Source organism: Myiozetetes cayanensis, unplaced genomic scaffold (genome assembly GCF_022539395.1).
Source record: "Myiozetetes cayanensis isolate MyiCay16 unplaced genomic scaffold, myiCay2020 scf14, whole genome shotgun sequence".
Classification (NCBI taxonomy): Eukaryota; Metazoa; Chordata; class Aves; order Passeriformes; family Tyrannidae; genus Myiozetetes; species Myiozetetes cayanensis.
The window spans coordinates 3,711,572-3,721,029 of record NW_026087048.1 but is presented as its reverse complement, the minus strand read 5'-3'; the positions used below and the strand labels follow the sequence as shown (position 1 = coordinate 3,721,029).

Genomic DNA, 9,458 nt, shown 5'->3' with positions numbered 1-9,458 from the left:
TCCCGTCCCTCCGGGGCGGGTTTAACCCCGGTCCGGGAAGCGGAAGCCGTGGCGCTGCGGGGCTGCAGGAACTGGGCCGGGCCGGGCCAGGCCGGGCCGCACCCGCCGAGCGCGGCCGGAGGGGCGGCGGTGAGACCGCGGGGACACGGCGGGGACACGAGGGGAGGCGGGCGGGGAATGGGCCGGGTAACGGCCCCGTAACCCCCGCTCCCTGCGGGACCCTCGGCTGCAAAGCGCCCTCCGGCATCAGCGAGCCCCGGGCGGGCTCTGCCAGGGCCGGGGTGTCCCCCGGGCCCAGCCCGCCTCACGCAGCACCCGCGGGCGAGGGGTTCAGACCTGGAACCCCCTTGTCCCCGCAGATGCATCACTGCAGGAGGTTCCGGTCCCCGGAGCAGGAGAGCGACCTGGGACACAGGTGGAAGCGGAGGCGGTCCCGGAGCAGGGAATACGAGGGCAGGCTGCGGTACCCTCCCCGCAGGGATCTCTCCCGGCGGTCGCGATCCAGGAGGTAGGAGCACTTCGGGGCGGGTTATCCAATAAACCCTCGTCCTGATCCCGCTAGTGTTCCCGAGCTGGCATTCGTCTCCTGACTACAGATCGGCTTTAAACCTGTAAATCCCAGGGATGGAAGCGAAGGGCTTACTTGTGTGTGTGTGTGCGTGCGTGCATCCTCCCTGCTGCGCTGAAGTTCTTCCCAAAGACACGGCTCTAATGTTAGCGAGGGAACAGCCTGCCCTGGAATCACGTTTCCATCCTGCAGAGGCCCTAAAGCCTTTCTCCGAACAACCCACTTCCATGTGACCGGACTGAAATCAGATTTAAAGTAAACAACAATTTAAAGTAACAACACTCCTCCCTCACCTCAGAAAGGATCACAGCTAAAGAATCCGACCACTAACTGACCTCTCCTGCTTTGGTTCTGGATTTTACCTTTGATTCTCTCTTTGTTCAGCGTTTCTACAGGGACAATTAGGTGCTGGAAGCGGGATAAGGCCTCTGATAAGAGGAGGGTTCTGGAACAGAGGCAGGAGCCATGCCCCAGTGTGTGACCAGAGTAGGCTGTTGGTACTGGGGCTGTTGTGGTTCCACTGGTTGGACTGGGCAGGTGCAGCCAGGCTGGAGCTGAGCTCATCTTTAAATGTTCCCTACATTAATTCCTCTCCTCAGCCTGGCTTTTGTTTACTTGGAGGAAGTAGATTGTGAAACACAGCTGGCACACGCAGTGGACTTTTCCATTTTTTCATCTGCTGGGTAATTTGGGACAGATTTGGATTGAAATAGGCTTTTTTTTTTTTTGGTGAAAACAGTCTTATCGCTTAGTTTCAGACTCAGCCTCTCAGGTCTCCTCTGTTTTTGTGTCCTTCGGGTTGTTATTCTGTGTCCTGTGTTTGTCCAAAGTGCACAGTGGAGTTTCACCAGTGATGAGTTGGTGAATAGATCGATGTTGGAGCAGAGGCGCATGATTTGTGTTTTGGGTGGTTTAGCAATGACTGAGAGCTGCTGCTGCTGCCTTGGCAGAGTCTGGAATTTTACTCTGGACCTGAGATGAACCCTCACACTCAAACCTGTGTCCTGTTAAGCTATCAGTGAGGGGAGCTGATTGTTGACAAGGCAGAGAGGTGCAAATAGCAAAAATTCCTGTTTCCGGGCTGAAGGTCTTGGTTAGTGAGGCCACTGCTGGGTGACAGCATCGACCTGGCCTGGCACATGCCCAGGATTATTTTGGGAAGCCAGTGCACTACTTTGATTTCAGAATTATAACATCTTCTACCTAAAACACAGAAAGACTTGCAGTGAGATCTGGTTTGTCAGAACGGCTGGGGTGGAGAAGGCAGCTGTGCTTTGGGGGGCAGAGGCAGGAAGGGCTGCTCTCATCACTGGTGTGCCCCCATGGTACCTAAAACCTCGTGTGTGACGTCAAAGATGAGCTTTGTCTGACGACTCCAGGTCCTTCCTTATTCAGAGATGAGCTTGTCCAAAAGTTTTCCTTACATGCTGTGAGGTTGTTGCTAGCAGGGCAGGAGCTTGGCTATACTTGGAGAGCAAATTTTCTTTCTGGCCCTTTCTAATGATCTATGGAGCTGTGGTGTGTGTATGCTCACCAAGGACTGGGTGTTTTGGGACCTCCAGCCCCTCCCTGGGGTGACAACTAGAGTCCTGCTGCTGGGTTTAGTTCTCATTTATTTAAGAACTAATGAGAGACCTTCCTGAGGGAGGAGGAATGATGACAAACACTTGTGTGTTGTGGCGGAGGAGGCTTAGGTGAGGTGGAATCATAGAATCCCAGAATGTTTTGGGTTGGAGGGACCTTAAAGCTCATCCGGTTCCACCCCCTGCCATGTACAGAGACATGTTCCACTAGTCCAGGTTGCTCCAGGTTCCATCCAACCTGACCTTGAACAATTTGAAGGGTGGGAGTCCACAACAAGGTAGGCAGCTCAGATAGATGTTACGTTTCCCCCAGCTCCTTGAAATGTGGGAGTGCCACACTGTTTTCTCTCACAAACCTCCATAGGGGTCAGTATTTGAGGCACAGCAGAGGGTTTGAAGTTCCTGCCACAGGGAGTGGGAGCAGGACACCATCTCTCTGATGACCAAGTGAGAGGATCTAAGGGAACGGCAGGGAGCTGTGTCTGGGGAGTTTGGTTGGATAGGAGGCAAAGGCTCTTCTTCCAGAGGGTGGCTGGGCACTGGAACAGTCTCCCCAGGGCATGATCACAGCACCAAGGCCGACAGACCTCAAGGAGCATTTGGACAGCGCTCTCAGGGTCATGGTGGGACTCTTGGGGTGTCCTGTGCAGGGCTGAGAGTTGGACTCGATGGTCCTTGTGGGTTCCCTTCCAACTCAGGATACTCTGTGGTTCTGTGACTTAGTTCCAGCGGGACTCGGCCTTCTGTGCTTTCCCAGGCTGGTAACAGCGCTGTTGTTTGTGCTGCAGCCATGAGAGGATGCCTTACCACAGGAGGTGCCGGCGGGACAGCGATGCCTACAGGTTCGAAGAGCGGAGCCCGTCGTTCGGGGAGGACTATTACTCGGCGCGCCCGCGGAACTGGCGGCGATCCCGGGGCAGAGATCAGCACCGTCCGAAGAGATACCAGCACCACTGCCGCAAACGCAGGAGCAGGTCTTGTAGCAGTACCTCCTCGGTGAGTAGCATCCAGAACGAGCTCAGGAATGGTCAGGGCTTTAACTGTTCTTGCCTCCTTTCAGCTCCGAACACTCTGGGTGAGTACCTCGAATCCCGTTTCTGTGTTCGTTCTCATTCCGTGGAATGTAAAGTCCCAAATCTGTGTTGTGTTAAGCGGGAAGCGTTCGTAGCTATTGATTTTTTACTGGTCCGGCCCCTGTAGCTTTAATACGTGAGGGAACTAAGCCGTGTTCTTTGCGGCCAGGGAAGGGATCAGGGAGAGCTTCCAACGGCACCCACGTGACGGGCTGACGAGGGCGAGCCTTGGCTGCGGGCCAGCCCTGCTGCCAGCGATCTCTATTGCTCAGCTTTATCTGTGGCCAGGGCTTCGCTTCTGCCTACAGCTGCTGCTTCTCGGGGGGGGGGTGTTTGGTATGCAGCATTCCTCGGTGTGGCTTTGTGCCAGGATCCCCTTCGGGGTGGGATCTGTCAGCCCAGGTCTCCGGAGTTGTTATTGACCCCTGTCAGTGCTCGGAGGCTCCCACCTCCTGAGGACACGCATGTGTCCCCTTCTGCTGTTTCCACTTGGATTTCAGCTTCTTTGCAAACTTAAGCCTGAAATGTAGCATTCCTTCCAAGGGTTACCAGGGAGTATTTGGAGCTGGGTGGGAAGGCTGGTCCCAGGAATACCCTGTAAGTGGTGTGGGACCAAGAGCTTCACCGCTCCTCTCCTGTAAGGAATGCTCCCACCTCTCACTTTATCACAGCTAAATGACCAGAGTCTGATCCCAGCATTATTTAGGATAATCTGCATGGCTGGGAACTCCTGACATCTTCCTTTTTATTTCTTTCCAGTTGACTTCTTAATTTTAGCTTTAGAGAGAGCCAGGGCTGTGATGGAAACACTGCAGCGCAGGGTGCTCACAATGGTGACGCTCTGCAGGTTTGGGCTGGCTTAGGCGCAGCCCTCTGAAGCCCCACAGCTCTCTCTCCCAGCTGTCCTCTCTACCTTCTCCATTTCAGCTGATTTTTCTGGGGGGAGTTTTGATCCTAGCTCATTACTTTGGACCAGCTGGGGCACAAAAGAGAAACCCGCTAGAAGCTCAGGCATGGACATGTCATGTTTTCCATTCATTTGTTTGGCTGTAGAGATTGTAACTATTTTTAAGGCTGACTAGAACAAGGTGAGGAATTAGGGCAGCTCGTTTCATGGACCCTGGCTCCTTGCAGGAATGTTCGGCTGGTTTTCCAGTAGAAGCTTGCAGTAGCAGGGGTTGAATGTGACCTTGGGCCTTGCCTGAAGTGTTCCCTGGGAATGAATTTATCTGTCCTGTTCTTAAAGTTCTCTTATTTGTAAAATGGCACTCCAAGGCTGATGTGCCCCACCAGGTCTGTGTGCAGCCAGTTGGGCACATGGATTTAGGATCGACGTGGTAGTTGGTCCTGTCAGGATGGAAAGGGCTGGTTCACAGCCAGGGCAGGACGCAGCTCTGGGGAGCTGGAGATGGATTAACCGAGGTACAAAGAGCAGGATACACAGAAGGATAACTGCTACTCTGGCTTCTACTGGACAGCCTGTCCAAACTGAGTGCTCGTCACGCTTGCCAGCGGAGAAATGACGTTCTTCTGGCAAAGCCCTCCTCCTCCTTGTGCCTCTGGCAGCATCCTGCGGTGCTGCAGAGGGAGCTGCTCCTCTGTGGGGAATGGTGGTGCCATGCCAAGCCACCTTCACACTGGAGCTTCCCAGCTGCTGCTTTCCTTTCCGGAAGAGGGGGGCATTTCCCTGCCTGAGAGGTGGCAGCGGCACCAGAGGCTGTAGCTAACGAGAGAGTTTTCTTTACATACCTGTAGCTGTTGATGACTTTTCTGTTTTGAAGTTAGTTTGTGTCTTGACGTGTCCCTTGCAATATCCCTATCGTTATATATGCTGTGTGCCTTATGAAATGCTGGGATCTGGAAAATCCAACCACCGACGCACCGCCGTCTCTCCACCTTTGAATGACCACACAAAATGCCGTCTCGGGGGGCGGTGTGTACAGAGAAGCCAACAGAGCAGTAAGCGCAGCAGGAGCGTGGAAGATGACAAGGAAGGTCACCTGGTGTGCAGGATCGGCGATTGGCTTCAAGAGCGATGTACAGCCACCTTTCGTAAAACTTTACCTCTCTACTTTTATCCCCGTGTTAGACCAGATCTCTCGTATTGTACTGGAGGGGTCTCTAGCGTTTTATTTACTGGCCAGTAACTTGCCTGAGGCAGACCATAGACACTTGAGTCTAAAGAGTGTAGCAGTGAGAGACTTTTTTTTGTTTGCTTTGATGTGAAATTGCAGGAGCTCAGCTCTCACCAAGCCCTCAAAGTTCACATCCGCTCCTGTTTTCTCTCCTAGATGAAATTGTCGGCAGCCTTGGTGAAGGCACTTTTGGCAAAGTGGTGGAGTGTGTGGACCATGCCAGGTGGGCATCTTTCCCTCCCAGGTAACTCATCTGTCCCTTGTGAATCAAGCCCAGCTGGTCACGAGCATGGCAGTTTCACCTGGGCTCCGTGGCATCAAACTCATCACCTGCCACGTGTTGCTGCAGTAGAAATTGTTTCTTAGAGCAAGTGGAAGGGCTCATACCTCAGCCCTCTGAATTTGCAGGCTGATGTCTTAAGGGAAGCAGGGTGGTTTGTTCAGTGGCATGAGTTCATAGAATAGAATCCTCGAATATCCTGAGTTGGAAGGGACCCACACAGATCATCGAAGTCCAGCTCCTGGCCATGCACAGGACAACCCCAGCAATCCCACCATGTCCCTGAGAGCGCTGTCCAAATGCTCCTTGAGGTCTGTCAGCTGTGGTGCTGTGACCACTGCCCTGGGGAGCCTGTTCAGTGCCCAACCACCCTCTGGGGGAAGAACCTTTTCCTAATATCCAACCCAACCCCCGTCCCAGGCTCCAGCTGTTGAAGGCTGTTCTGCTTCAGTGAGCTCCAGCTGAGAGGCGGGCCCAGCGACCTTTTCATCTGCCAGGGCACTTCTCTATTATATTTTTTAACCTTCTCCAGGATTACATTTGACCCTTGTCTCTTTCTGACCTTTCGTCTGGCTCCGAGCCGTGGGGTCAGCTTGCTGTAGGAGCCACAGCTGGCTTTCCTGCCTCCACAGGAATCTCTGGCACAGTTGGAGCAGGGAGGTGGCTGCTGGAATCGCAGTGACGTTGGGGATTGCTGTGTCAGGAATATCTCTGGAGCGTTACCCAGGAATAACCTTTCGCTTCAAATTAACTATTGCCAAAGCAGCACCTTTGGCAGAGCTTTGTTAGGACAAATGACACATGAAAACGTGGCTGGAGTAACTGGGATGTGCCCTCTCCCTGTGGGCTGAGGATGTGTGGACACAGGTTCTTCCTCTGATTGCATCCTTCTGTCTCTTCCCTTACAGAGGCAAATCGCAGGTGGCACTGAAAATCATAAAAAATGTTGGAAAATACCGAGAAGCAGCCAGGCTCGAAATCAACGTCCTGAAAAAAATCAAAGAGAAGGACAAGGACAACAAATTGTAAGTTCCTACAAGACTCCTGGTCAGTCAGGACCACGTCCTTGCACGCAAGCTATCCAAAAAAGCATGGGGCTCAGGATGTACCTCCTGTGGTGAGGGAGAAACTGTTCTCATTCCTGTGTTGCTTTGTCCCATTGGATTTGGGGAGCTGTGCCTAAAGGTGGCTTAGCAAAGCAGGGAGGAGGTGTCTCTCTGGATTGCTGTGCTCCTGAGTCAGCTGGCTTGGAGCTTTGCTCATCAACCACTTCTGCAGTGGGCAGGAACAGGGACTGTTCTGTGGATCCCTGAAGGGTGGTTAATTTGTGTCTCTCCCTGCACAGCTTGTGTGTCCTGATGTCGGACTGGTTCAACTTCCACGGCCACATGTGCATTGCCTTTGAGCTTTTGGGCAAGAACACATTTGAGTTCCTGAAGGAGAACAACTTCCAGCCATACCCTCTCCCTCAGATCCGGCACATGGCATACCAGCTCTGCCATGCCCTGAGATGTAAGTCACCTTGCTCCCCGAAACGGGCTAGGAGGGAGCTGAGGAGGAGCTGGCTTGGCACTTGGATGGACAAAACTGTGGGGGGTGCTTCTCTCTGGTTCTTACAGACATTTTTCTCTCTGTCCTCTTCCCCCTGTACAGTTCTACATGACAACCAGCTGACTCACACTGACCTCAAGCCAGAAAACATCTTGTTTGTCAACTCGGATTTTGACACTCTGTACAATGAGAATAAGGTGAGTTATGTCCAAAGGAACACTGAATACATCAGGAATAGCCAGCCTTTCCCTCCCTACAGGAACTTGATCTTCTCTGCTCCATAGAGGCCATAAAAGCCTTTTTAGTGGGAACAGAAAGTGGGAAGTCAGGCCTGTTCTTTCTCCCATGTCTTCTGAAAGCCTTAAGGCTGCCTCAGTGGCTCCAGTCCCTGGAGTGGAGTGTTCAGTGGTTTTCCTTACGCTGATCTGAGATTTAGAGAGCTCAGAGCTTCACAATCCCCCTGATGAGTGGTGCAGTTATGGGGGCAGAGGGCGCCTCTCAAAGCCTGATCCTGACTTCTGTTCTACTTGCAGAGCTGTGAGGAGAAATCCATCCGGAACACGAGCATCCGCGTGGCAGACTTCGGAAGCGCCACCTTTGATCACGAGCACCACACTACGATCGTGGCTACCCGGCACTACCGTCCCCCAGAAGTGATTCTGGGTGAGAACTCCTGGCTTTTGGGGACACTCTAGGGGGGCAGAGTGGAACAGTTGTCCCAGGATGAGGAGCCATCCAGTTCTTGGATGGATAACTTTTAAGTCCGTTCTGGTGTAATCTCTGTGGCTTCAACATGGAGTTGGTAGAAACCTGGTGGGGTTTGTTGAGAGAGCACAGAGTTAATTTGATTTTCTTTGCAGAGCTGGGCTGGGCACAGCCATGTGATGTCTGGAGCACTGGCTGCATTCTGTTTGAGTATTACCGTGGCTTCACGCTCTTCCAGGTAGGCTTCTTGTTCCCTAAGAATCCTTAATGCCCAAAAGGGTTCAGACTTAAGTGAAGGGGAGGGAAATGCAGATCAGGCACTAAAAATCAGAAGCTGAATGTGAAAATGAGTCCAGGAAACCTGATGGTTTGAGGACTAGAGCCTTGCTGGAAGGGGCAGGGTTCAGATCACCCTGGGTTCTGGGTTCAGGTAATTTCTATTCCCTGAAGAAAGGGAAAATCAAAAGAGGAAGAGGTGGATAGGACCTGTAGCATTCCTGATGGAGGCTTGTCTCTTCCTCCCCTGTACTCCTATAGGAAACAGACCTTTTGTCATCAGCTCTCCAAGCTCTGAGTTAACCCACCATTGCTCTGTTCCTTTGCAGACCCATGAGAATCGTGAGCATCTTGTCATGATGGAAAAAATCCTTGGGCCGCTTCCATCTCACATGGTCCACAAAACTCGGTAAGAACCTCTTCCTGACCTCAGCCCAGGGCCCTGGTTGTGGTTCAGGACTCAGGACACGTCTCTGTCCTCCCTGGGATGGGTGTAAGCACGGGACATACCCTGCCTCGCTGACCATCACCCTCCCTTTGCAGGAAGCAGAAATACTTCCACAATGGCAACCTGGTATGGGACGAGAACACGTCCGATGGGAGATACGTCCAAGAGAACTGCAAGCCCCTGCGGGTAGGTGCTGCCCCCTTCCCTAGATCAGGGTCCAGGGCTTGGGAACGGGGACTGCCCTTTGTAACTGGTTTTTACAGAGCCCCAAACTCCGATCTGCAGTGATATTGGTGTGGCTGAGGCAAGATGGGTACTAGGGAAGTGGAGGGATGCTGTATTTTGGAATGGGAGGCAGCCATTGCCTCAGGGCCTTGGGCTGAGTCCCTCTGTGTACCCCCTGCCCTTCCCTTTCAGACATACATGCTGCACGACTCGCTGGAGCATGCCCAGCTCTTTGACCTGATGAGGAGGATGCTGGAATTTGACCCTTCCCGGAGGATCACGTTCTCGGAAGCCCTCCTGCATCCCTTCTTTGCTGGCCTCTCTGCAGAGGAAAGGATGCTGTGTGGGCGAGGCGCCAGCCGGGACCTGAGCAGATGACGGCCGGGATCTGGAGGGCATGGATCAGTTTGGCCTCTGCAGCTCAGCCCCCCCATCTTCTCCCCGAGTCCAGAGGGGCTGGGGCACTGCCACAAGGACCCTGCGGAGCAGAGGGGGGAAGGAAAGCTCCATCAGAAAGCACAGATTTGTCTATTTATATGTTGTAAAGTTAAAATAAAGTGTTTCTTATTGTTTGATACTTCCCTTGTAGGCAGAGGTAGGGTTGTATTGCTGCC

General features: G+C 53.0%; 1 protein-coding gene across 2 annotated transcripts; it reads left to right on the top strand.

The window, feature by feature from the left end:
* Window positions 1–31: 31 nt before the first annotated feature.
* On the top strand, window positions 32–9,421 carry CLK3 (CDC like kinase 3). Of its 2 annotated transcripts, XM_050309084.1 has the most exons (13): window positions 32–129; window positions 360–508; window positions 2,940–3,147; window positions 5,168–5,261; window positions 5,516–5,582; window positions 6,548–6,664; window positions 6,985–7,151; window positions 7,293–7,387; window positions 7,724–7,853; window positions 8,051–8,133; window positions 8,501–8,580; window positions 8,715–8,805; window positions 9,037–9,421. In XM_050309084.1, the coding sequence occupies exons 2-13, from the start codon at window positions 360–362 to the stop codon at window positions 9,220–9,222; spliced, it is 1,467 nt and encodes a 488-aa protein (XP_050165041.1). In that variant the 5' UTR covers window positions 32–129; the 3' UTR covers window positions 9,223–9,421. The 2 variants fall into 2 exon arrangements, with proteins under 2 accessions (XP_050165041.1, XP_050165042.1); XM_050309085.1 differs by lacking the exons at window positions 32–129; window positions 360–508; window positions 5,168–5,261 and having other exon boundaries at window positions 3,012–3,147.
* The last annotated feature ends 37 nt before the right edge of the window (window positions 9,422–9,458 follow it).

Coding starts and splice junctions, on each gene's coding strand:
- CLK3 (XM_050309084.1), top strand. CDS start 360: ATGCATCACTGCAGGAGGTTCCGGTCCCCGGAGCAGGAGAGCGACCTG. Junction 5,262..5,515: donor CGATTGGCTTCAAGAGCGAT/GTACAGCCACCT, acceptor TTTCTCTCCTAG/ATGAAATTGTCGGCAGCCTT. Junction 7,854..8,050: donor TCCCCCAGAAGTGATTCTGG/GTGAGAACTCCT, acceptor TTTTCTTTGCAG/AGCTGGGCTGGGCACAGCCA.